Source organism: Ursus maritimus, unplaced genomic scaffold (assembly GCF_017311325.1).
Source record: "Ursus maritimus isolate PB19 unplaced genomic scaffold, ASM1731132v1 scaffold_10, whole genome shotgun sequence".
Lineage (NCBI taxonomy): Eukaryota > Metazoa > Chordata > Mammalia > Carnivora > Ursidae > Ursus > Ursus maritimus.
Window position 1 is genome coordinate 8,737,080 of NW_024423344.1, and position 27,787 is coordinate 8,764,866.

At 34.1% G+C, this 27,787-nt stretch overlaps 1 protein-coding gene across 11 annotated transcripts in view; it reads left to right on the forward strand.

Moving 5' to 3' along the window:
• PAN3 (poly(A) specific ribonuclease subunit PAN3) overlaps positions 1–27,787 on the forward strand; it is a 233,257-nt gene that overhangs the window by 66,618 nt on the left and 138,852 nt on the right. For 8 of the 11 annotated variants that reach the window (XR_005832278.1, XR_005832276.1, XM_040621849.1 and 5 more), the window contains 4 exons: positions 23,648–23,895; positions 25,030–25,086; positions 26,276–26,380; positions 27,205–27,262. Coding sequence is in view for 9 of the 11 variants with exons in the window: in XM_040621849.1 (XP_040477783.1) it covers positions 23,648–23,895; positions 25,030–25,086; positions 26,276–26,380; positions 27,205–27,262 (468 nt within the window). In the remaining 2 variants the exon portion in view is untranslated. The remainder of the gene's footprint in view (positions 1–23,647; positions 23,896–25,029; positions 25,087–26,275; positions 26,381–27,204; positions 27,263–27,787) is intronic. The other 3 variants (XM_040621797.1, XM_040621814.1, XM_040621837.1) reach the window with 1 other exon arrangement.

Below are 27,787 nucleotides of genomic sequence, written 5' to 3' on the forward strand. Positions count from 1 at the left end.
ACTAATAACTAATAGTCCCTTTGGGGTTTTTGTACCTTAAAGAAAACAGTACAGATCAATAGGATATTAGCGTAATTCTTGTCCCCAAACTTCTCCTTAGGCTGTAGTTACTGTGGATTGTAGTCTTATTGCCCATTGTTTGTGATGTGGTGGTAGGCTAACCTGCTGAAACAGACAGATCCAAACTGTAAGGGCTTCTTCACATGACACTTATTTCTTGCTTTTGTAATAGTCCAGGGCAGATACTTAGGTTGTCTGAGATGCTCTTTTCCATGTAATCAGTTAGGGACCCAGATCAGGTGGTTTCTGGGCATCTCTCCAGGCAACTGGAAGAGAAGGAGCATCAGTGAGGTGTTGGTATGGACAAGCCTGGAAATTGTCTGGTGTCCAGTGAGGACTGTCCATCAGAATATGAACTTCGATTTTTTTAAGCAGTTAGGTTACATTTGCCAGTCTTCTTTGGATGCAAAATTTTAACCGTTGATCCTGGTTATCTCATGTATATACATTTTGGGGCACTATCTTATTTGCATCTTTGGTATCCAAAGAAATTGACAAAGAAGCTATAATAATTGATTTATTTAGGATCACAGGAAATAGAGGTTTTCAGCATACTTGAGTTTTTATTTATTTACTTTTTTTTTTCTTCTTTTTTTTGGAGAGGTAGAGCGCAAGCACATGCGAGTTGCGGGGAGAGGCAGAGGGAGAGGGAAAAAGAGAGAAACTTAAGCAGTCTTCCCCATTCAATATGGAGCCTAATGTGGAGGTTGATCTCATGACCCTGAGATTACAATCTGAACCTAAATCAAGAGTCGGAGTCGGATGCCCACCCTACTGATCTACCTAGGTGCTCTGCTTGATTTTTTTTAAATAACAGAAGCTTTATGGCTTTAATTGTCAAAACTTGAGATTTTCAGCAGTTTTTTGTAGATTTCCAAAATTTGTAGTACTCTGTCGCTTAAGATAAAATAGAATCGTTTTTTGGTGACTCAAGCTCAGCTTTGCCCCAAGGATCATATTGAACCAGAATCTAATTGATACCTTTTAGGTATCAGAGTTTGTAGAGCAGTTTGTTTCAAGTTATATAATTACTTAGATTCTATACCCTTTCCATTGTCTTCTCACCCCAGTATGTTAGATTATAACACCTTGAAGTTAAGGCCTTTTTCTCTTGCTCTCTGAATCTGTTAAAGTGCTGCTGAATGGACATACTCAGGCAGGTTTATTTGAACCCTTTTACCGAGTTCTTACTGGCTCTTTATCGGTGACTGTGTTGTGCTGTTAGTATTCCTGCCTTTAGGACAGTGGTTCTCAAATTTGAGAGTCCATCACAATCACCTGGAGTGCTTGTTAAAACCCAGCCTTCCTGGGTTCCATCCCCAGAGTTCCTGATTTCCTAGGTTTGGGTGAGCCGGAAGATTTACTATTCTAATTTGTTTCCAGGTGTTGCTGGTAAGATTGCTTTCCCTAGGAAGCTGTTTTGAGACCCCACTGTTCTTAGTGCTCTATGCTGTCTTGTTTTCCCTTTTTTCTTATAACCCCTTTCTTTTCCTCCTCCTAATCTGCTGAAGACTGAGAACACAAACACATTTTTTAATACTTTTTTTTTTTTCAAATAAGAAAAAGGCTTTGAGTTAAGGACTTGAATTGTTGCCTGTAAATAAGGTACATGGACTTTAAATTATCCTTCGAGACTAGTTTTTTTCTAGTTCATGGCTATGTTCTGGATAACTGAAGTGATCAGATTAAGTATCCATTGAATTACTTGTTACAAGGGTCACTGAAGCTCATTCAAGATCATAAGTACAATTAAAAATGTACTGGGCAATGGGGATTTCTTCCGCCTTAGTAATGGTAGTGGGGCAAAAATAGTGTAAGTTAATTATTGTAATACATTTAATAAAACGATGTCTGTTCTGGCGCCTATTAAGGACCATGGCTCTTTAAAATTTTAAACCCCATGGTTCTTGAATCAGTAATCAAATACCTTTTGTTTACATGTTACATTTTAATATGTATGCTTTAAAGTTTTTATGTAGAGGTCAACTAAATTGTTAGAGAAATAAGAGAATTATTTATTGATTCTATCACAACATTTTCTTGAAGTCAAACTTCAATTTTTGTTTTAATTTTGGTATTAGCTTTTATTCATTGGAAAGAAATCTAAAGTTAAAATTAATATTAACCTTACGTTATTTTTGTGAATATCTATTATTTTTTGTAATCAGACACACTTGTCTTGGAGTAAGTTTGTTTATAAACAGTGCAAACGTAATTTGTCACTATGAATGAAGAACACCATTTACTCATAAATATTCATTACCACTTGAGAAGCAAAAAATGGTTCTTTTGATCTAGAAGAGTTAGTTTTGTTATGAAATACCTGTCCTCCTCCCATTTTGTTTTGACCCTTTGTTTAAATAATATAAAGGTTATGATTTGAAAGATTGCCACCACTGTAGAGGCTAGGAAAGATCCTGCCATTTCAGGCCATTAGTCCAAGTTTGGGGACCGGCAGGTCACTGTTAATGTTTCTTCAAATATTGTGATCAAATTAAGTTACCTACTATACAGGCCAGAGGATATAGTTCTTAAAATTGTAATTCAAACCTATATAGTGGTTCTTAAAAATGTGGTAAGTTATTAACATTTTTAGGGGTTTAGGCACTGTAGCTTTTACATGTAATTAATATTCTAATAATATTTGTCAAATTAATGAAAACTCACGGAAATAAGGCTGTCGATAGAGGTAAGCCTGAAGTTAGGCCAAAGGGAAGACTACTATTTGTAGACATGGGAAACAAAACAGATGTGCAGGCTGTGGTCTCCATCAAATAGTATGTCAGAGTATGTGGTTGATAAAACTCAGGTTAAGTTCCTAATACAAATTCACAGTGTTTGCCTAACTTTGGTAAATGAGATTAAATAAATTTTGGGGGGAAGTTGTAGGGTACTTAATAGATTTTTTCAAATGCTTTTAGTGTTTTTAATATCCAGGTAGTTCATATTACTTTTTATCACATGTAAATAATCAGCCAAAATGACGTAATGATTATATAAATCAGTTGCTAAAATTTTCTAGATGTTGAGGAGAAAACCAGAGATGGAAACTGAATGGTATTTATTTTGGCCAAATCCACATGGTTTCTATTAAAGGTTATTTACGTTAGAAAAAAAGAAAGAAAACTTTTTGGAGGTGTTAAAACTTTTCATTTTTATTGTGTAATGTAATGAAGAGAAAAATATTTGTACTTTTAATCAAATATAATTTTTATAACTGAAATGTTAATCGTGACTCAGTATTTAAACATTTTGTGCTTTTTCTTTATATTTTCCTAAAAGAAAAAATATTGCTCCTTCTTTATATATACCTTTTAAAATAATGAAAAAGAATACTTGTGATATCTTCGTGGTCCTATTCAAATTTTTAGTTCAGTTTTTCTTTTTTTTTTTTTTTGATGGAGTCTTTAAAAACAAGATTTAGGTTTCTTCTATTCACTTGTACATTAAAAGGCTTAAGATGGATACTGAAGAATGGCAAAATAAGAGTAGAATCAGGTATACCACAAGTACTGGAGGTTCTTTGAATCCCAGGTTCATTTTACCTTGAATCTAGATTTTGAATACTTCAAGAATAGAAAATTGTTCTATCACATCTTGAAAAAAGCATTTCAGTGGTAGCTGATGATTTTATTCTGTTCCCCTCTATGAGGCATGCAGTTGCATGTAGGATGTTGAAGCTCTGCTGCCTTCAATTAAAAAAATCTATGAAATAGATACTTCATTGAGAATTTAATTTCCCTAAGCATAAAAACATATCCACAAATTTAGATCATATATGTATTAAGAATCAGAGTAAGTTTTTGGGTAAGGTAATTTATTTTTTATTAATCTGAGTTCTGGCATGAATAACCTTTAGCCACAAAACTGCTCAAAATGCTCCCTTTTATCATGTTGGGTGAAAGCTGTAATCTGTTAGGAAAATAATTTATATGTAAGATCTAAGGTGAAATCATGCCTCTATTAAATATGGTCTGTGAGTGTATATATTCCCTATTGTTTTTATGGTTAGGCCCAGTCCAAAACTTTTACTTGAATTTACAGGTTAGAATACTGTTTTTTCTCTTTCTTTTCTTTTTTCTTTTCTTTCTTTTCTTTTCTTCCTATTTGAGTAGGTTAACAGATACCCAGAATGCATATTGTCAAACTAGAAAATGAAAGTTTAAAACCAGTAATTTCAAATAAAAACAGATATATTGGTGTAATTGGAAGAATTGTAGAAAGTAACTTTGAGTGGTTGCTTATAGTAATTCTGAAATAAAAACAATGGGAGAAGTTCTCTTAATAAAGCCTAAATTATTAATGATGAAATCTTAAAACAATTTGAATAAAAGACACTGTAAACAGGATAGAGTTTTCTTTGCTTGTCTGATTTACAGTTTTTTGTGGGTTTTTTTGTGTTAAATGCTTATATTACATTTTATTCATTTATTACTTCGCACAGTATTATTTAAAAATTGGGTATGCATTTTAATCTCTTCTATAGGGAAGCAGGGATTTTTGTGATTTGCTCAATTGCATGGTTTCCTAATATTTTGGAAATTATGACGATCTTATTCTTGGAGTTATGACTTCTTTCTTTTGGGAGGAAAAATATATTGTGTGGCTTGTGTGCATTTTTTTATGTTGCAAATTAATTTTGTGTATTGGACATTTTATTCCTTGAGGAAGGTTGAGAGCTGTCTCAGGGTTAGAAGTGAGGTAGGTTCTCATCATTTCACTGGCAAAAGTCAGATTTATAGTTTTTCTTACTTACCTAATCTCCCTGATGAGAGAGCTCTCAAGTTTTCCATCTGTATTTGTATAAAAAGAATATATTTGTAATTTAAAACTTTTATCTAATGAAAAGTAATTTATTTATAATTTTGCATTAAAACTTGATAAAATAAATAACACGTCTCCAATTTTTAAATTTTGAGAAATTTACAGTTAGGAGTTTTGGTTTTCATACTTATCTTTTGGAAATATTTTTATATGTACCTGTATTCACAGGGCATAACTAGTAACCCCATGTGGGAATTGCTTGGAGAAACTTAAGCAGATGTCGAGACTTGGTTTTATTATAAAGTTTTTACTATATTCAAACTGCAGTCAGTAGGAAATATGACACCTCCTCTCCACCCCCCAAAAGGTCTATTTTAAACATAATTGTGTAAAGTAATCCGTTTGTTTTGCCATTTTAATAATTTTGACTTTTATGACTAACATACAGTAAGACAAAGTACTATTGCTTATGTTCATAAAAATAATTGTAATGGATTTACCTCATGGCTTCAGTCATTAATGCTAGAAAAAGCTACTAATTAAAATTGTTTGAACATTAGCGTGGATCAGTGTTAATCTTTTAAGATTAACTGAGGATGTGTATCAACATTTCCCAGGGTGTTTTTTAAAAAATAGGTGACCAAGACCATCCTAAACCTGCCATTCCTGTTTCTCACCCAGATCCTCCCTTCCGTTCCCCTCCAGTTCTGCACATGTCTGTTTTTAGACAGCTGATCTGGCAATTCCAGTGTCCATTCCTGGTTACAAACTAGTGCTTTAAGGGGCTAGGGACAGCGGAGAAGCACTGGTCTTAACAGTGGGGCAGAGCAGGACTTTTTCCTCCCTCAGATACTTTTAGTTACATATATTTATAATTAAAAGAAAATATTAATGTATTGTCCTAAAATTTTTCATTTTTTGTAATTTTGATATGATTATTATGGAGCTATTGTGCGTGTGCATGTGAATGTGTATTTTTTATAATGTTATAAGAAATTATAGGTAGCAAGGATCCTAAAGTGTTTAATTCATTTCCCCAGCTTCATTTCCCTCTTAAGCTAGCTAAGGCGTTTGAAAATCTCTTAATTACCTTAGAAGAATAGTCGTTACTTCCCTTGGTACTTGAGTTCGTTTCAAAATTTATTAATTATTGTGCATTCCATTTGTGGAGTTAAGGCTTTTTCTTATCAGGACTTTTATGAAGTTGGTAAACCTGTCATCACCCTCTGAAAGATGCTTGAGTAAGAAATTTTAAGATTCATCTCTGCTCTCTTCCCTTCACTTTCCACAGCCAGTTAATGAGTAATCCAGTCAATTCAATTTGCGTATGATATCTCTAATATATGCTACCCGGTCCTGGACCAGGCCATGATAATTGGTCTACCTCTGTAGTTCATTCCCATTTAAAAGCAAAAGTAATCTTGAGGTCATGGCTTTCTAATTGTTAGTAGAATAAAATCCAGGCTCCTTACTATGGCTTACATAACTCTTGTGTTTTGTACTTGTCTAAATCTCACCCTTCCACTGTATCCTCTCCATTGTGTATTCAGTTCCAGCCATGCTGGCCTTCCCCAGATAGGTCAAGCTCCTTTTTGGCTCATGCTCTTTGCATATGTTGCTCCACCTGTTCTTTCTGTGGTTGGTTCTTTCCTTCTCTTAGGTGTCAGCGAAAATATCACAAAGAAAAGGCTTTGATTTAAAGAACATTTCCCACCATTATTTTCCTCATGTTGTCTTGTTGATTTCCATGTCAGAACTTTACTACAATTTGAAGTTTTATTTTTGTTTAAATTAGGATGAGTGGTCCTCTTTATGCCCATTGGAATATAAACTGCCTTGTTTCAGAAACTATATTTAGATGCTAAGTGAATATTTTTAGAATTAAAACAATTGAAGATAACTATTTAGACTACTGCTTTCTTTTCCGATTAAATAATCCTCATCTCCTTAACTCTACCTCATGGAGGACCTACTTTGTTATAAAGTACACATCCTTTTTGAGAACATGTGTTTGAACATGGTCCGTTACCCCCCCCCCCCCCCAGTGTCTCTGTGCCTTTGCTTCGACCTTACTTTGCCTGGAGGGCTCTTGAGTTTCTTGAGATCTTGCTTGTTTTTCATTGATTAAGTCAAATGCCTCATTCTCTTTCCCCAAAGCCATTTCTACTTCTCTGTGCTTCAATAGTGCTTGAGTATCTCATAATATTTTTTTAAAATTATGTCTGTGTTTTGGGGTGTCTGGGTGGCTCAGTCGGTTAAGTGTCCAACTCTTAATTTCAGCTCAGGTCAGGATCTCAGGATCTCAGGGTCATGAGGTAGACATGCATTGGGCTCCACGATAAGGGGGGAGTGTGCTTGAGATTCTCTGTCTCCCTCTCCTGCTGCCCCTCCCCCTGCACACTCGCACATGTGCTCTTTCGCTTTCTCTGAAATAAATAAATCTTAAAAAATAAAATAAAATTCTGTCTCTATTTTATATACGTTTTCTCCACTAAGGTTAAATGCTTCTTCTGGGGGCATTTTTAACATTTTACCCATTATTGTGATCTCACATGGAGACCTAAGAGTAAATTTTTAAATTGGAAAATTTTGAGCACTTTAGTGGGCTTTATTTATGATAGAGTGTGAACTTCATGAGATCGGGACTGGGTCTTATTTTTTGAATTCCTGGAACCTTGCTCAGTGCCTGATCTCATGCGGTGATTCCAGTAAGCTTTCATATGTAGTTACAGATTAATCTGTGGTGCTTCCAAAATACAGCTTTCCCTGCCCCATCCAAGATCTCCTGAATCAGAAACTACACATTTGGAGCAATGGCCTTTGTGTTTTTAAAGATTTCACAGGAGATTCTGATATTTGCCCTTTTACTTCTAAAGAAAAAAAGTGCAAAGTCCAGAAAATTTTAAGAAAGGCGAGATTTTATCTGATTTGAATGAGGATGTCCAGGCAAGAAAGGTTCATGGAAAAGGAAATACTGGAGATGGGTTTTAAAGGATGGCTAGGGTTTCTTTAAACATTTTAAACACAGTTGAGAATCTGTGAAGTTGTTTTTTTTTGTTGTTGTTTGTTTCAGCCAGTTGAATAGCATAATCTAAAAATGCTCTCACTCAGTTAGTGAACTTTCAAAACGTAATTCAACCCGATAGATTAAGACTGAACAGAGGTGAAGAAAAATCTAAGGTGTGGTATTGAAGCATAGGCTTGAAGCGAGTTTCTGTTGGAACAGGCGTTATACCCTTAAATGCTGATTGTGAGGAAGTCCATGGAGTTTCCTTGGAGAGGCTAGGTTAGGGCACGGTGTTTTCCTGTTTTTTGTTTTTGTTTTTAACCAGTTGGCACTTTGTTTTTTTAAAACAAGCTGTGCGTTGGTACCAGTGTGCAGTGATTCCACATGACAATTTAAAGGGCTATCATTAGCTCCCATGGATAATTCTGTTTCTCCACCTTAGGCTCTTAGTCACTGCTTTTGTTATGTAGAATTTCTTTTTCACTTACCTTTTCAAAGAAATATCTTTGAAGTCTGCGTGTGATACGATATTTCATCTCTGAAATATCAGAAGAGTGGGATTTCATTTTAAGATTGAAATTGCCAGGCAGGGGGTGCCTGACTGGCTAGGTCATTAGAACATGTGGCTCTTGATCTCGGGGTCGTGAGTGGGAGCCCCACGTTGGATGTAGAGATTACTTAAAAATAAAATCTTTAAAAAAATAAAATAAAATTGCTAGAAAAGTGGAAAAGGTTTGATTGGGCAGGAACTTGGAAAAATTAATGAAAAGTGCACTGAGATAGATACCTTTTCCATATATTTAACATACCTAGTACCTCTTTCTTAAAATCTTTACCAGTTTTGTTTGCCATTAGCACTCCAGAATTTGGCACATTGTGTTTTGAGAGTTGTGAGAATGTGGGGAGAGGAACCCAGTAGGAGATAAGACTAGAAGTGTGGCTTGGAGCACAGATAGCAGGAACTTCCGACTCAGCAGGCATCAGAAACTAAAGACTTAATTACCATTTCTGCCCCTAGGGGGCCTGTGAACTGGGAATACCAAGCCTTAATTAGAGCTTAGAACAGTGGTTTTCAAATATTGTTTTAAAGCAGAACGCTTGTGAAGTTGATACACAGTCTCCAAATCTAAATTTATATAAAGTCGATGAAACTGGCATTACAGGGTCAGGTTTTAAAATTTTATTTATGAAGTTATTCAGTGAGAATAACAAGTCTGTGTGGTGCTTTGTTGAACACAATAGCTTGAAATTGGTGGGTAAGGGATAATAATTACTCTTCGTTCCTCAGTCTCCCATAATTCACATGAATAAGTTGTGCACTTATTTGTTCAAATTTTATGAGTACCTGTGCATTTAAATAAAGATTATTCCAGAGTCACTACCTTCATAATGAAAAACCTGTATATATATAGAAAGAGAGAGCGGTGACAGGAGAGAGAGGCTTTATTCTGGGATCTCCATGAAAATACTGTAATCCAATACAAACTAAGTATGTTGGTGGGTGATAATCTCTAGTGTGCTAAAAATAAATGCATACTGTATGGGCCGGCATTTGTGATTTTTATTATTGATTTAATAAATATTGAAAAAATAGATAAAAGAATTTCAAATCAAGAAATTTACACAACCCTGAAGCTTTTCTGGAAGCCTAGGGTTTTACTTGATACAGTTTGAAAACCACTGGCTCAGAAAGGCCTATTTTTCAGTAGGAGGGAACTTATTGGTAATAATTAAGGAAGCTGGGAAGGTTTAACTTTTCTGAACTGAGATTCTTCATCTGAACCACAGAATACAGACAATGATTTGAGTGACTATTTTGTGACATGCAATAAGTGTCTTAGCTCATTTAGGGCTTAAGTTTTTCTCTGAGAAAGGCCAGGGAAGTGAGGAATCAGTAAGACTTTAAAGCCAAACTGAAGCAGAAAACCCTGCAAATTACCAAAGTGTCAGATGCTTATATTGCAAATAAGCACAATTTTCAAGACAGTGTTGTATCAGTATTATTAGTTTTGTCCTCCATAAATCTGACTTTCAGGCACTGAGATTCTTGTTTGAGAATCAATAATTTTCATGTTATAACTTGGAAATGACAAGGGAAAGATTTTGATTAGAATTTTTCCCACACTTGAATGAATAAATAATAGAATTAATAAATTGAAAAAAATGAAAAGTGTATTGGTCACCTTCATGATTCTTTCTGGAGTCAGTCTGAGTAACATATTTATGAAAATCTTTAATTCATGTGAAAGGACAAAATGACATTTCTGTGTTCTGAAATTAGCTGAACTCTCTGGTTGCCTTTCTTACTGAGTTTTTTGCCTCCCTTTTCCATAATAGCATGATACTGTAGACAAAACCTCTAACCCCTGAAGTAGAAAGGCCCCCTAGTTTTGTTGTGGTATATCTCAAAGCTCAAAGGCTGTGCATATTGATTTTTTGGTTTTAGAAATAATAGGGAAGGCAACCCACTATTGCCAAGTCCTGAAACAGAACGTTATCCTTTTTATCTTTTGATTCGGAATATTTTCTCTAACAAGTGAATGAAGACCTTGCATTTAAGGAATTATGTAATTCTTAACTAGCTTTTTATGTATGGCATTAAGCAAAGGTACTCTAAGACATGTAGACTACTTCTGGGTGAAGACATTTAATTTTGCCCCCCCTTCACTCTGTTTCTTGAACATACACGCACACACACGCACACACATCAGCTCTTCAAAGATCAAAACAAAATGAAGCAACAGCTTTGGCCCTTGAAATACTTTTCATTTATATACCCTGTAAATTTCTTCTTGAGTGAGAAACCATATGGTTTGTGTGATAGCTTTTCATATAAGCTTTTATCTATTTAACATTTCTTTGCTGTAACTGCAGCACACAGCTGCCTTCAGTTTAATGGCTACTTCTTTAGTTGAGAGGAAGGTGAACTATTTTTTGGACCCAATAAGTTGTCCTTTCCACTTGGGTGTTGAAAGAGCTTATGAGCAGTAGCTGTTCTGATTTTTGTTGGTTGTTTTCTCTAGGGAACAAGCTACCCTCTGAGTCAGCACTGGACTTGAAGATAAATCCTACAATTCATGAAACTGACTGATTCGACTAAAGGATGGATAGTTTGGGCAGCGTTGGACAGCTCTATGAGGGGTCTGTTGGTTTAACTGAAGGGATTGTTGAGTTCAGCAACTTTTAATTCCCCTAATCGTAAGGGGTTGCTGTTGTGAAAACAGGGTTTGTGAAGGAATCAGTTCTGGCAATTAACATCAATATCCTTATTGACTCCGTTCTCATTTTATCACTACACTTCATGGAACAATTCTTTAAAGTACAGAAATTATACTGCTATTTGTTGCCAGCAAGAATTAGTACACCCCCATGAGGTCAGCATAGGATTTTGCTGAATCCAAGTACCCTTTTTTCACAGGGGGTTATAAACATTACTTTCAAGTAAACCTTTTGGCATTTGGGTTGTTTCATCTTTGCAAAGGTAGTTTGCATTTGTGGCGTGAAACTTTAAGGACTAAATTGAACTTAAATTTCATTAGTGTGTATTTTATGAGATCTGTGAATAATTTATATTTTGGCTTATGGTTAATATTGTGATATGCTTTTGATAACTACCAATTTTTACCTTAAAAAGTACAGTATTTTTTAGGATCAGTCTTTAAGGAAATGAGAATAATTATAATGTTCAAATAAATGGATTTTGAAATCTGGAACAGTGGGGGATTTAACCTACAGAAAGAAAATATTTCTTAATCTAATATTCTAGGCCATAATAAATTATGCAGGAATACTGTGGATTGTCTTTTTGGAGGCTTTTAAAAATAGGGTGTGGCATGTCATAGGGAATATTTTGGCCAAAGGTACATCTGTGCAGTAACATGTATGATCTTGTGGCTTAGGATTGCAAATATATTTATTTTAGTCATTTGAAAGTTGGTGTGATTTAAAATATATAAAATAATGGGAATTTTACCTAGCCAGTATTTTAGTTGACTACTAAATATCTTTTATTGTTCAGGCTAGAAGTTCAAATGATCATCTATCATGTCAGGGTTTGGAAAATTAGGCTGTAGACAGTGAGCTTTTATACAGTACAACTTTAAGTTCATTAGTTGCATGATTATTTTGACCGTAAGAATGATTCTTTTAATTAAGAACATTTTAACCAGTTTTGATAATTATTTGCAAAGCTTAATTTAATGGGATGATGAAATTATTATGGGGAAAGAAGTAAAACCTATTATCTTAGCCATTATATCCTAATTCTGTTGCTTTTGGGTGCTGGTTTGTTTTATTTTGTAGTCTGTTTGAGGATTAGATCCACATTTAAACTATACACATGCCTATATGATGGTTGTCTCAGTTATATGTTTATTTGAAAGTGTTCTTACCTCAGTTTGTGGCTTAACAGTGATGGTAAAATGTTCCCAAATTAAAATTTAATAAAATACTGACTTTTTTTTTTTTTTTAAGATTTTTTATTTATTTACTTGACAGAGAGAGAGCCAGCGAGAGAGAGAACACAGGCAGGGGGAGTAGGAGAGGAAGAAGCAGGGTCCCAGACGAGGAGCCTGATGTGGGGCTCGATCCCAGAACGCCGGGATCACGCTCTGAGCCGAAGGCAGACGCTTAACGACTGCGCTACCCAGGCGCTCCAAAATACTGACTTTTTTACTTGATGGCAAGATCTTGAAGGATTATTGCTGTTAGTCCCCTTGTTTGGCAGATAAGTGATCAAAACCATAATCTAGATTTGCCATATTTTCCTGGATTCTCAGATGCCGTCTATTATAAAATGCGTCCTTTCAATTTAATAATAACTTTTGGGGGGGAGAAAAATTAATGTCAGTAGATATGTAAATTTTAAAAAATCTTTAATAAAGGAAATAACCCAGACATCCATATTGCTAGGATTCTTCAGAAACTCTGATTTCTGATCTAGTTTTTAAATTGAAGGACCTTCTGAATCACTCTTGTCTGTAGCAGTTATACATGACTTCATAGTCATATTTCTTTTCATGGTACCTAAACCTTTAGGACTGACGGTATCATTTTGAGACTTACTGTAGAATTCCAGAAACTTTAACAGATAAATGTTTTTAATTAGTTGCACTGTCCTCCCCTCCTTTAATATTTTATATTTGACAGGCAGAAACTTGACAGTTCTGCCTTTAACCACATTTTCTCTTAGTATACTATAACTTTGCCTTCTAGGTACATTACTTTTATATACCCATTAGAGATTTAAATTTAGGTTAAGTTCAACAGCAGGAGTACTACCCTGAGCTGTATTAGCACTCAAGGGGCTTAGAGTCTAGTTCCATTTCTATGATCACTGAATTTATATGACTGAACAAATCACTGAGCTACTCTGGGCCCCAATTGTCTGATTTGTAAGAAGAGAGAAAAAGCTTTGTCTACTTGTGGCTTAAAAATTGGAAATTGTAAAAATATTCTCTTCAAACTATTGACAAATTCATGAAGTAGATTCTTATTTCTCTTTAGTAGATAATTAAGTAGAGTCTTAATTATCTTTAAAAAGATAATTATAAGTTTAAGGGTGACTCAATGGGGTGATTATCAAGAAACAAAAATACTGACTAAGGATTTTTCTAACTTTAGGATTTTTAAATTTCTATGTTCTTTTATTACAAGACAATATAGATGATGATAACTTTAATATTTGTGCAAACAAGCTTATGCTGAAGGTTCTTCAGAATGTAAACTTACAAGAAATTGATTTTATTTTAGGTAAAGTTATTAATTATTTAAATAGCTTTTCTCTATTTCCTAACTGGATCAAATAACTATGTCATGAGAAAAATTTTAGTTCACATTATAATGCATCACTTGTAATGAGCTATTTTCCCCTAAAACCATTCTTAGCACCTTAATAGACTTTAGTTGATTGACAGCATTTTCTCTAACCTTCAAATTGCCTTTTGGTTTTTAAAAAGTTATTTTACCTATTAAAAAGTTGAATCATAGTGTTATCTTTTAAAAAGCAGCATATATGTATATGCTCTGTTATATATATATATATATACATTTATCTTAACTATAAATATCCTTCAGGATTTAGGGTGATTTCTTAGGATACTTTCTAGAACTAGAATTTCTGGGATAAAGGCTGTGAATAGTTTTTAAGTTACTGAAACTGAAAGCAGCTTGATTTTGTGATGCATATACCAAATCATAGCCTAGATGATCCTCTGTACGATTCCTCAGAGTCCAACAGTTATTTACTAAGAATAAAGTTTTGTTTCATATTCTTCTGTTTAAATAAGTAAACTTTTTGAATGGCTTCTATAATTTTTGATGCTAGGAGCTAAGAAAATATAACTTAACTATTGATATTATGAAGTCTTTTCTGTTTAATGTTAGTAGCTAAAATCTAATTTGAAGCCATAACATTTAGGGTGTATATTTAGATAGTTCAAATAGTTAGAGATAGGAGCTGATGAAGCACATATGTTCAGCTCCTTTTTGTATGAACTACATTTAATTTTTCTTTGCTATATTTCCTAGCCATGGAGTATACATCGCTAATATATGTTATCTTTTCTAAAGGTGTATGGATAAAAAGTAGTGAAATTCACTGCCCTATCTTAAGGTTTACTTTTTTTCTCCTGTTCCTTCCCTGAGGCATACGTTTAGATAGGAATAACAAAGCATTTGCTCCTTTTTTTTTCTGTAACAATATTCACTTTATAGGTGTCTGTGCAGCAATGAGTTAACTTCGTAGGCTAAAGACTCCTGTCTTTAAAATAAAGCCTGCTTGCAAGGTTGGCCCTTGGCTGATGTCCAGAACTTGGAGTTAAGGAGTGTTCCCACTGTTCCCCAAATGGTGACAGTGGTTTACTGTGCCTAAACTCTTTATGTAAACAATGTGGTTTATGCTGCACACCTGCTTTTTTCTGGGAGTTTGGAATTCTGGTATGTGTTAGGCGGAGGGTTCCTATAATCAGTTCCCTATAAAAACCAAGGACATGGAGTCTCTGATGGGCTTCTCTGGGCACATATATTGTACTGGAGGAATAGTGAGCTGTGTGAAACCTCATGAAAGGAAGAGAGCCTAAGGAAGCTTACATGTGAATTCCTCTGGGCTCCACCTGTGTGTTTTTCCCTTGAGATCTGGATGTGTATGCTTATTATATTGCTGTGATAAATCTTCACCATGAGTGCAACTAAATGCTGAATCCTTTGAGTTCCAGTGAATTTCTAAACAGGGGGATGGTCCTGAGGACCCCCCAGCCAAGGATCTTTGTTACTAAATTTATGGAGAAACTCTAAGGATTATATTTTTAAAGCAGTTTTATTTATACAGTAATTATTATATGGAGAGTTTAGTGCATTTCTGATGTTACTCTGTAACTGTTAACATTTTATTTCAAGAAGTTCTATTTGGTAGAAGTCTGCCCTGCATATAGTAGAGTTAACTAGAGTATCTTGGGGATTTGTTTGACAGGTTGCAAATTGCAAATAATTTGTTTGACAGGTTGCAGATTGCAGATAATCAAATTGCAAATAACTCCGTGATACCCCAACTTTTAATTGTTAAAATGATTATAATTAAACACTTAAACTCACTTTCTCTTTGGGCTAAAACTAGTTAATAGCTAGTGATAAAAAATAACTAAGAATTAAAGTTTGTGCCTGAAGCATTGAAAGAGCAAATCGGGGAAGTCTTCTGAACCTAATTTTGGAGTTGATCTTTTATACCCATCCTTTAAATCATCAGCAAAGTTGAAGAAAAGAATGTATGGTTAGTATGTTTAAGACCCTGTTAGAATTTAGGAGTAAAGACTTAGTGTCTGTGTTTTCGGCTGTAACTGTGTATCGTTTTATTTTAGGACGGTGGTGTTATTGGGGAATTTGGTTAAAAAATGAATAAGAAATGTGTTTTTAGTAGTAACTTTGTTTTTTGTACCACTGGATATTATCACACGAATTCCTTAGTATGATTTTCTCTTGGATGAGGCCCCAAATATTGGCTCTGTTGCTAAGAAGATAGTGCTTCTTCTCTTTTTCTTCAGTTTAAGTCCATCTGTTCAGTATGAGATGTATTTTGATAATTTCTTATCTAAACTGTTCTTTTTAGTATAGTCATACATGACAATTTATTGTTGGGGTTTTAGTTTGGTTATTGGAACTTTGTTAAAATTATTTGTGTAAGCCAGGTTTACCCAAACTACGTTGACCTGGAAAGAGTATTGCTAGAATAATCAGACTGTTCTATAAGAAGAATGTCCTTCACTCCAGATTCTTTCAAATTCGTCTCTTTCTTTCACAACGGTTTTTGGCTTGTTTCACATTTGCCTTTAAATAGTGATGGTCAACATCTGTGCCACTTGATAGTTTACATGTTGATTTTTTTCCTCCCAACTTCTTGTTACACTCAGGTAACTCTGGTGATGGCTTTCTCCGCTTCCTGATCATGGCTGTTGCTCTATTTAGCGTCTTGGTTGTTGGTGTCAAAAAGAGGAAACTTTCACCTCTAACTTATTTTTAACAGATTTCTTGCGTGCTGCAACTGTGCTGTAACAAAGTATAGTTAGGAATACAGAGATGATTAAGGTATGGTTCTTTTCTACAAAGAGACAATTTTAAATGTGTGGTACTTGCTTCAAAAGATAAAATTCAAAATGATGGGAATAATTTTAAAATACAGGTATCGAGAAAAGTTTTTATAGAGTGAGAAGATTTTTCAGAAGGATAATGTGGAATTTACTATGAGGATGGGGTTTAGAGAATTTGGTTTTGGCAAAGGAGGGTTGTTGATTAACGTCCCAGAGGAGGAAGAAGCTTGGGAGACTTGTGGATATGTGAGGCAGCATGGTGTCTTCAGGGAAATTGCATTGACTCTTTCGATTATTTGAAGAGATTCGTCATCATTACATCTTCCTGTTTATGAACATGGACTGTCTCTCCTTTTCTTTTTTTCCATGTCTTCCTTAATGTCTTTCAACAAGTTTTATGGTTTTTTGTGTTCAGGTATTACGTGTATTTTGTTAGATCTTCTGAGATACTTTGTGGTTAGTATTTGTTGGTATTATAATTGGTGTTTTTAAAAATTAAAAATTTTCTAATTTATTTCTAGTGCGTAGATAATGTGATTGACCTTTGTATGTTGGTTACTTTGGTATTTCTAGTATTTTATAGATTCTTATATGTGTGAAAATAATAGTTCTGTTTTTTCCTTTGCAACATTTCTGTTGTTTTGTTGCATTGGCTAAGGCCTTTAATATGGTATTATTTCGAAGTAGCCATAATTGACATTTTTTGTCATGTTCTTGATTTTATTTTTATTTTTATTTATTTTTTTTTAAAGTTTTTATTTATTTATTCGACAGAGACAGAGACAGCCAGCGAGAGAGGGAACACAAGCAGGGGGAGTGGGAGAGGAAGAAGCAGGCTCATAGCGGAGGAGCCTGATGTGGGGCTCGATCCCGTAACGCCGGGATCACGCCCTGAGCCGAAGGCAGACGCTTAACCGCTTAACCGCTGTGCCACCCAGGCGCCCCCATGTTCTTGATTTTAAAAGGAATGTTTCTAATGTTTTCATATTTAGGGAGATCTTTGCTCTTGGGATCTCAGATGCATCTGTATCTGAAAGGACATCTTTTTTTTAACTTCTCTGAAAGAAAAAAAATAATTACTTTTTGTTTTTTTCTAGAAGGGATTTAAAAGTAACATTAGCATTTATTTGTGAGCATTTATTCAGTGACTCCTGTGGGTCTAAAAGATGAACAAGACAAAAATATCCACTTTTACGGAGTTCACAGCTTTTATTTTTCATTTTATGACTTTGAATTTTTAACCATTATCATGTCAATTAAAAAGTCTTAGTTGATAGGTTTTGTCAGATTGTTTTCCAAAAGATAGTAATAACTGATATGACGGGTGTGTGACAGTATTTATATGCTACCTACCTTTTTAATAATTGTCCAAATAAACTTTTTATTCTATGTCAATGTGAGAGGAGGCCAGTGATAATGCTTTTTTAATTTGCGTGTCTTTAATTGTCAGTGAATAACAGCATCTTTTTATATATTTGAGGCATTCAGTTTTCTTGTCTACAAACTGACTAGTAGTATAATTTTTCCTTTTCGTTTGGTTGCTTTCTGTTTTTTTAATATTTTAAGAACTATATTAAGCAGATTTAGCCTTTTTTTAAGTGTTGGAAATATCTTTTTTGCCGTGTAAGAAATTTATTTTTGAAGAAGTTAATTAACATTTTCTTTTGACTTTTTCATTTTGTGTCTTCGTAACGTTATATTTTTAAAAATATTCTTTGAGGTACTTTTCTTCTTGAGCTCTTAAATATTCAGTCTGAATATTTATCTGAAATTTATGTGGGTAAAATGAATGAAAGGGTCAGTTGTTTATATCTTGTTTTATCCAAATAACTATCTTTGCTTATATCTGTATTCGTTCTGTCATTTAGTGACAACTGTAAATTGTCATAACTGACTGCTGTCCTCTCCTCTGCTAAAGTTTGAAACGCTAACTTTATCTTATTTCTTCTTATGTATTTGAGGTCAAGTTTTGTGCCCATTCTGTTGTATTGACGCACTATTTATGTGACTCTTTATCAAACATTTTTATTACTGTATCACTTTTTACCATCTTTTGGTCTTGTATCATACTTTATTCTTCCTTTACCTTTTCTTTATTCTTCTGCAGTACTTAATTTTCTTTAATAATTTTCCTGGCTATTCTTAATGTTTATTTTTCCACATAGATATAATTGGTTTGGCAAACTACAAAAAATTCTATTGGTATTATATTGAACTAGCATTAGTTAAGGGTAGAATTGAAATCTTTATAACAAGTAAGTACAGGTATTTATTTCCTTTTGTTCAGGTTACCTTTTGTTTCTGTTAGTAGAGTTTTAATCTCTTCTTAATACAAGCCCTATATTTCTAGTTAAGTATATGCCTAGATTTTTATATTTTGTTTATTGGTTGAGATAAAACCCACAAATCATGAAATTCATCCTTCGAGAGTATACAATTCAGTGGTGAATATGCTAACGTATTTGTTACTGTCCATGTTTTTGATTGTAACCATCGTAGTGGTATGAAGTGGTTTTGTGGTTGTGATTTGTATGTTTCTAATGACTAATGATGTTGAGCTTCTTTTATATGCTTATTTGCCATTTATCTTTTTTGGGAAATGTCTGTTCACATTCTTTGCCTGTTTATAAATTTATTTATTTTTATTGTTGAGTCATAAGAGTTCTTTATATATTCTGCATATTAGCCCATTATTGAATTTTTCCCTTTAATTTCAGTGATTATATTTTTCACTCTTAAAGAGTCTGGTTCTGTTTAAGAAGAACAAACGTTCTGTTTTTTCATGATGTTTGTCATTTCTCTCATGTCTTTAATCATTTTAGTTTTCTGTCTTTTACAGTGTTCTGTTTTCTGAGATTCCTTTTTCTCAGGGTATTAATTCTCAAGTATATTGTGCATGCTGACTCTTTTGGGAGTTCTTTTAAGTGGGATTATTTTTCTGGGGAGAGAGATCTTGTGTGTTCTGGGTTGTAGAAGCATTCATCAAAACAGTTGGTGTTTGCTTCCTGCAAATGTCCAGTGCAGTTCAAGCTTTATGTTAATTTCTCACTGGGATTTCTGTGACATGAAGTCTTCTGGGAATTTTCTCTCCTATACGTGTGCATGGTACAGGCACGGGGTTCTTCTCTCTTGACACGATCCCAGCCTTCTCCTTTCCTCCATCTCTCTTCCACAAACAAGCTTACTTTTTGCCTCTATGGGCCAGTAGGTAGAAATAAGTTTTCTCATCCTACATTCACTGATGTTACAGCTTTTCCAGACTTCTTGGCTTCACACTGAAATTAGAGTTCCATTCCCCATGTGTTATGGGCTGAAGGCCATAAGTTTCATATTCTCATGTGGGCATTAAAGCCTTAGTTAGCCTAGGTTTTTTCCTCAAACTTTCCACAGTATAACCTCTTAATTCCAAATTTTTCTTTAATTTCTTACTCTAGGAATTTTTTGTTGTTATTTTTTTTAACCTCAGCTATATTTTAAATTTGGGTCGTATTATATCTCATAGTTCCGTGTGTTCACAGCATTGATAGGGGTTGAGGGGAGGGGATCATGTTAGCTCAGTCTCTCATTTCCCAGAAACAATACTGCCCTAACTGGTTGTTTGTATTTAGGAATGCTGTTCATTTAGTATATGTTAATATTGTAACCATTTGCTTTAATGAATTCTGTCATTATTTACAAGAGTCTTTTTTGTTGGTTTTCTTGTTTTTCCAGGTATAGAATAATGTCGTCCAAAAACACTGATACTTTGTCTCTGTATATTAGCCTTGAAGTTTTTTTAATATCATTTCTTATATTTTGTTAATTGCTCTGGTTAACTCCTCCAGGGAGCATCTCTTTATTGTTTTCTCACTTTTATTTGAATTGGGATACATTTAAGAGAAGATTTTTTTAAATGTTCTAAAGCAGTTAATTTAACATATATGACTTAAGTCTCACAGTTTGCATATTCATTTAATAAATTATGGTGCAGTTATGATATATGGTGTCACCAAAATGTCATTCTAAGAATAAACTACAAAAACTAACACAAAAAAATAAATACAAAAAGGAAATACTTCTAAATCATCTTTTTTTAAATACAAATTTTCATTCTTCCAGATTGTCTCGTATGGTATCCTCGGTGGTTACTGTATTTGCTTAAGTGTTCTGGTGGTTGAGTACTGGTTAAGAGCAGGGTGTTGGTGTTGTAATAACCACACGTAGCCCTTATCCCCAATATAACGAAAGATAGAACTTACAAAGGAGTATTTACATTGTGAGAGAGATGAAACCAAATCTGTTCATTTTAATTCATCTTTATTTTTGACTATTCCTTTCTGTAGTATGGTTCTATTCCTTTGTGCTGTTTATAATTTAGTGTTGTATCTAGGCAGTTGACATTAAGTTATCTTGTGGCTATTGTCTTCACAGTAGTTAGGTACAGAATACCTCTCTTTGAGCAGATGTGTGCATATTTTACTCAGTTCTTTAGCATGTTTGTAAAATATTCTGGTGGCACAAAGCTGTGACTAGGTTTTGATGTTTCAGTAATTTAGGGGTTAATTTCATTTTTAGCTTCCTATACATTTAAATATCTGTTACCCCTGTGGGTGGTGATGCTTAATAGTGTACATGCTTTATTTTGAATGTATTTAAATAACTGTAGTCTGCCTCAGCTCAGATATATGAACTCAGATTTCGGTGCTGCAACTTTCTATTAGAATAGCTACAAAATTAAAAATTCTTAAGAGAAAGCTTATTATTTTACAACCTAAAAATTCTATACTGAATTTCCTTCTTAACTGACCACAGATTGTTTCTGGTAATCTTTTGCCATGTATTCAGCCTTAAAGAGGGAGTCTACCTTTTGTCTCACTTGCACACCTACTTTGTTTGGTGTCAGAATCTTTCCCTGGACCCCATGCTGCACCCCCTCGACCCCCCCGTGGCCTGTGTAGTCACTAATGCTACTAGTATGGGCATTGGATCCCCCTTTCTAGTACAAAGACTTAGGAACTGGGCGACTGGATAGTGTATTGGCTAAGAGCACAGGCTTTGGAATCAAATAGACCTGAGTTGACTCTTGATTCTTTTGTTTAATAACCTGTATTCGTCCTTACAATATACTTAAAAAAAACCTTTTTAAATGTTTTCTTCGCAGTGAGGTGAATACGCTATACCTACCTCACAGGGTTGTTGTGAGGATTACATAGACTGATGTGTATGAAGTACTTTTGTTAGTACCCGCCACGTGGAAAGTGCTCAAGAATTCCTAGCTGTATTTGTTGCTCTTACTTAATTTAAAGGTAGTAAACAAATTTGTTCATCTTTGGCGACTTGGCCATTTTTGTCTTGGAAAGACATGGACACTAGCTTTAGGAAAACTATCTTAAATGCATTTCATATTAGGTAAGTGGGGTATATGTATCTTTTGAAAATAGTTAAATAATTCAATTTTTGCCCTATGGATTAACCTGCAATTAAATGTGTAATATAGAGTTAGAAAAACAGAACCCTGGAACAGTTTTTTGTTTTTTTTTAATAAGCTTATATCTTAATATGGTAGCTTGGCTTCCTTATAAATAATGATTTTTTGAGAGGGGTTTAGATTTTTAGTCTGTCTAGACACATTTAAGACGTACTTGAGAATGCCTGGCCTATTTTAATGTCAATGTATGCAGTAGACATTGTGTTATAGCGGTAGGAGTATTACATTTGGAATTTGGAGACTTGAGTTTGAGTCCTGGCTTTGCTGTTGAATTTGCACAAATGTCACTGGTCAAATCAGAACCTCTTCATGTCTGAATTATGATCTCTGCTGTGGTGCTTGTAACTTGACCTGCCTCACCTGCCTAACTCATTTAGCTGCTCAGAAAATCAGACGAAATAATTATGTTAAGGCTCTTTAGAAAGTGCAAAGGGCTATCCAGAGTAAAGATAAGTGTTATCTCAGTTCTCACTTTAGTTTTGTCCACCTACATCTTTCCAAAAAACAATGTTGGTGTTTCATGAATGCCTCAAAATTGAAATTCATGTCCCTGTTAATTATATTTCTCTGACCAGAGGCGTTTTGGTAAACTTTTTCCTTGCATTGTGAGATGGCATATTACTCTAACAGTGTGGCTTTTAGTCATTCCCCAAATAGCCAGAAAACAGTTTGTGGATAAGCCGAGTTTTTCAGGAAGTGTAACTGTAGCTCTAGAAAGCCTTTTCAATCTCTGCTCAGAACTGATCACCTCCATTAAGCCTCTGATTAATTCTCCTTGGTTTTAATTAATTTGCATTCCATCTGCATTTATGCATGTAGTTTGTAGTATATTAATTTATATTTGAGTGTTTTTGTAAGTCATTTTTTGTCTTTTACATGTGACCTGGTCTTGTTTTCTCAGCTAGCTTGGAATCTGCTAAAGGTTTAAGACAATTTTCCTTTCCCTTTCTTCACCTTAGAATCATAATAGAGGATGCCTTACAAAGAATGGTTTCTTACTAGCTGTGTTTAGATAAAAATTCTGTTAGAACCTAGTGGCATCAGTTGGCCTAGTTTTTACAAAGTGTGCATCTGCAGAAATTGTCATTTGTTTCAGTATATGCCTGTTTAGAGTTAAAGACAAAAGGCATCAAAACAGTGTATATTGCTTGATTAAAAAATATAATGTGTAAGCTGTCATGTATTTCAGCTAAGACTAGACTTAATTTTGCTTTTTCAAACCATTCTGTTAATTGTATTTGGCCAAAAGAAATCTAGGAAATCTCATTAAATAGTTCGATTTTTAATACTATCTTACTTTAGGGTAATGTGGTATTTGTATTGTTAATAGCCATAGTTTTAAGTGATTCTTCACAAAAGGGGAATTGGGCCCTTTATGAAAGAAACGCTTTTATAAAGGCTTATAAAAAGGCTTTTCAGGAGTCCCAGTTTGTTATTTCTTATTTTTCCATTAAATTAATTTGTTCAATTACTGATGATTCTTACTATTGAAGTTTCTCATGTAAACCTTGATATGGAGGAGACTATTCTTGCAATAAATTTCCTAGTTTATTCGGAAATGTCTGTCTTTGAAAAAAGAAACGTCTTTACATTTGCTTTCATCAGAGCTTTCTCTGAAACGAACCAAGATAAAATTATGGCTTTTATTTTTGAACTTGAATTTGCTAAAGATGATGTTTCTTCCAAATGAATGTTTGCATATTATTTTCCAGATGTGTTTCTTTAAAACCAATTTTTGCTCCCTAAGAAACATTTTTACATCTTCTTCAGGAATGTCCTTGTCTGCTGGATCTTCCCCTCTTCATTCTCCCAAGATCACTCCACATACTTCTCCTGCTCCCAGAAGAAGAAGTCACACTCCAAATCCAGCAAATTACATGGTGCCTTCTAGTGCCTCTACACCTGTTAATAATCCTGTTTCTCAGACTCCATCTTCTGGTCAGGTGATCCAAAAGGAAACTGTCGGTGGAACGACTTACTTCTATACAGACACAACCCCAGCACCTTTGACTGGAATGGTATGTCTGCATTAAAGGAGAAGTGATAGTACTCTTACAACAGTTCCTTCTTATTAATGAGATTAATGAGGAGGTTTACCTCCTCTTGCATCTTTTTATTGTGATGTGAAAAAGTGAGTATTTGATTTTCTAACTTAGATGATATTTTTAATCTCTTCTTATCTCTTCAAAGTAAACTGTTGCTGTAGTAATAATAACTCCAGTTTTGGACAAATCTGGTTTTAATCACAAATTAGGTTGTATTCGAGCTCTAGTTTAGTACTTCATGGCATGTTTTGCTCATGGGGTTACTTAGTACTTGTGCTAGCTAGAGTTGACTTTTGCCACATTTGTTTATAGGTATAGGTAGTTTTTACCTCTAATAAGAAGTTGGAGAAAGTAGATAGTTTCTTACCATAGTTACTGAAAGCAAACTGATGATTTTTTGAGGTGAGGCAGTGATTTAATCTCTACATCTCTGGATAGTGGAGGACACATAAGTGATAAGAAGTCTCCAATATGATTATTGGTAAGGAGGGCAGAAGCCCAGGGGGAGCCCTGATCATGAATGAGGAAAGAGCTAACAAAGGAGGGAGGAGGGAAAGGGCAGAGAGGGAAATGTCGTCATGTTCCACAAATTGTACCTTTTAGCTTCATTATTGCGTCCATGTTCAAAAGTTGTTTTTTAACTAGTACACAGTAAAAATAAGTAGTCGTTGAAGAGCTTGTGAGTTAGAAAGCCAAATTCCATTAAAACACAAGAGCTGATGTAAATTGTAGACATTTGACATAATTAGAGATGATAGGTTTAGAAGAAAACTATACTTGCATTTTAGTAAGCAGATTTTGATCTCACAAAGTTAAATTAATGGTTTATTTTGATTAATGTTTTACTAAAAGGCAATTTGAATGGAAAGATGACAGAGTTCTTTTATGTTTTTTAAGAGTCCCAGTCCTGCCATTGTTTTGTGACTTTTGAATCTTAGTACCTCTGAGCCCATTTCCCCAGTTATAAATGGGGATAATAATCGTAACCTCCTTATGAGAAATAAATGTGAAACCATTTATAGAAGTACTTGTAAATTATGTAAAATGCTTTTTAAAAACTAATAAATAGCTAATAGTTTTATTCTGTTTTGTTTTGTTTTTGGTCAGAGATCTTTCAAAAATTATCACAGAACAGCTTGCCGAACAGAAGGTCAAATAATTGAGGTAGAGTAGAGACTTTCCTTGGTTCTTTCAAGTAAGAATTCCATCAATGTTTTACCTTTTTTGGGGGTTTATTATATTTTATAATTACATTTTTATTTTATATTTATAGAAAGAAAATTTACTTTAGTCTATAAAGAGGTTCTTTTGTCACAAAACTTTCTCAACTGTTTTTATAAAGATTATATATGGCACATTTTTATGATGTTTTTACCCTTCAGACCACTCTTAAAAATATGCTCATGGTAAACCTGAGGTGGTTAAGCCAAACTGTGCTATGTGGTGTAAGAAAACCAAGGCAAGAAAAAGAAGGTATTATTCTCCCTACAGATATAGGTTAAAAGAAACCTTACAGGTATTACAAAACCACTTCCTGGTTGAGATCCAGAGCAAGAGTAATCATCCGAGGGCAGCAGAAATCAGCTGAATTCATTTTTCAAAGAGGGGGGAAAAGTGTTTTAGCTTTTAAAATGAAAAAAGAAAAGATAGTTTAGAATGTACGTCGATTTTGTATCAGGGACCAGTGAAGAGGAAGGAGAGGCAGAGGAAAAGGGAAGAAGTCAGGGGGTGGGGAAGAGTTCAATTCCAAGAAGCTGAAGATTTAGTAACTTGGCTGTAGTTTGCCCAGACTGTATTTAAGTAGATCGTTGCACCCTTCTGTTCACCTAAGCTGCAGACCCAGACCCAGAGTAAGTCAGTTGGTCCTCTTTACTGTTGCAGTTTGAAGTGTTTAATCAGTATGTACAGAACAGTTTGTTTAGGTTGGCCACAAAAAACCCTTCAAGGGGGTGTTCTTGGGGAGCCAGGGCAGTGTTACCTCATTATCTGACCGAATCCACACACTTTGAATATCTGCTTTCTTCCTCTCTTCCAACTGCTTTAAAAAATATTTACAAACTATATAACTCTTCTTCCAAAGAGCAGCTTTGGCTTCTCATTGGAAGTTAAATTTTATGGTATCTGAAGAAATGTTTCCTTTTTCATTAGATTTTTAAATTCATTATTACATTATAATATTATTTTTAAAGTGAGTTAATTCAGAAAGTATATACTAATGACAGCTATTCTGAGGTGTTTAATTTATTATCATTAAAACGTATCCATTTATCTATCAGTGCCATTTAAAACAATGATAAAGCTCATCAATTGAGAACAATTGGTTATTACATTTTCCCTCTCCCTACCTTTTTAGGTATTTCCAAACTATCATATTTATCCTCCAACTGCCCCTCATGTTGCTTATATGCAACCAAAAGCAAATGCACCTTCCTTCTTCATGGCTGATGAACTCCGACAGGTATGCTTTCAGAATCCCTGGTGGAAATACTTAATGTCTGTTGCACTTCAGCAAACAACTGGAGAAAGAACAAAGGTCTTTTCAAGTCATACAGTTTATATATGCTGAACTAAAGCAGATAAAATTCAGAATTTATGAGTTCTCATTGATATATTTATTTAAGGAAGCCTGTCGTTCAAGAAAATTGCAAGTATGTGTTAGGACATAAAACAGAAAAGTTATTTAAATGGGCCACCTTTTTGTATTTCATATCCTATACTTTGAAAGGTCTCTCTAAGATATATTAAATAAATTATATAAATGGTTTCTAACCTTCAGACAACGTTTTCTAATAGCTATAGGATGAGAATAAGTAGTTTGGCATAGAAATAAACCTCATTTTAAAAGAGCTTAATATTTTCTATAAAGTAGGTTTTATAAAATAATTTAGTTTTTTTTTAGGTAAACATCTGGGTATTATTTGATATGTAGAATTTCATTTTATACTTACAGTCTCAGAAAAATTTTTATTTCACAGAAGAAAGTTGTACCAGTATAGTGTTGACGAGTGAATTATTGACAAGCTTAGAGTTGGCCTTGAGTTTTCAGCCCCAGAGTTAGTTATGTGCTTTGTCTTATAACACAGCTACTTAACCCCATCCCTAATTATGGGTAGGTTGATCGTAACTATTTAGACATTTTATCATTATTAGAAATGTCATTTCATGTTATCAACATTAAAAAGTACACATACCAAAAAACATTAATATTTATGTTATTTATAATAGAAAATCAAATTTCAGAAGCTATGTTTATATGTAAATATACTTGTTTTCTTTTCTTAGGAGCTGATTAACAGGCATTTAATAACAATGGCTCAAATTGATCAAGCAGATATGCCAGGTAAAATGCGAGTTGATTCATCCTTTTTAAAAGATATTATAATCTCTGTGTACATGTTTTTATGTCTTGAACAGCAATTGCTATGTTATGAATATATTTATTTGAAATCTACTTTTGAAGAGTTCCAAGATGCCACTGATCATCTAGTTCATTTCACTTCTACATGTGACAGTATTCTAGTTCGTCAAAAAAAATTAGGTGGTTTTAGAATTCATGGTGATTTACCTCACCGTGCACTGAAAATATTTGTGTCTTCTGAAACTTGATGAAATGTGGTTACTTAAACAGAGGGGGAAGGTAATTATTATTTTTGAAACTATGGTGTACCAGACAATGTGCTAATTAAATTGTTTATATGTCTTTCTCACAAAAATTCTATGACATAGACATGAATACTACCTTTTCCCTCTTATGTATGAGGAAAACTGAGGTTGACAGGAAGCCTAAGTAACTTGCCATTGAAGCCCAATGGCTAGTAATCAGCTGGCTGGGTCAGAATTTAAACCAAGTTTTTCTGTACCACAG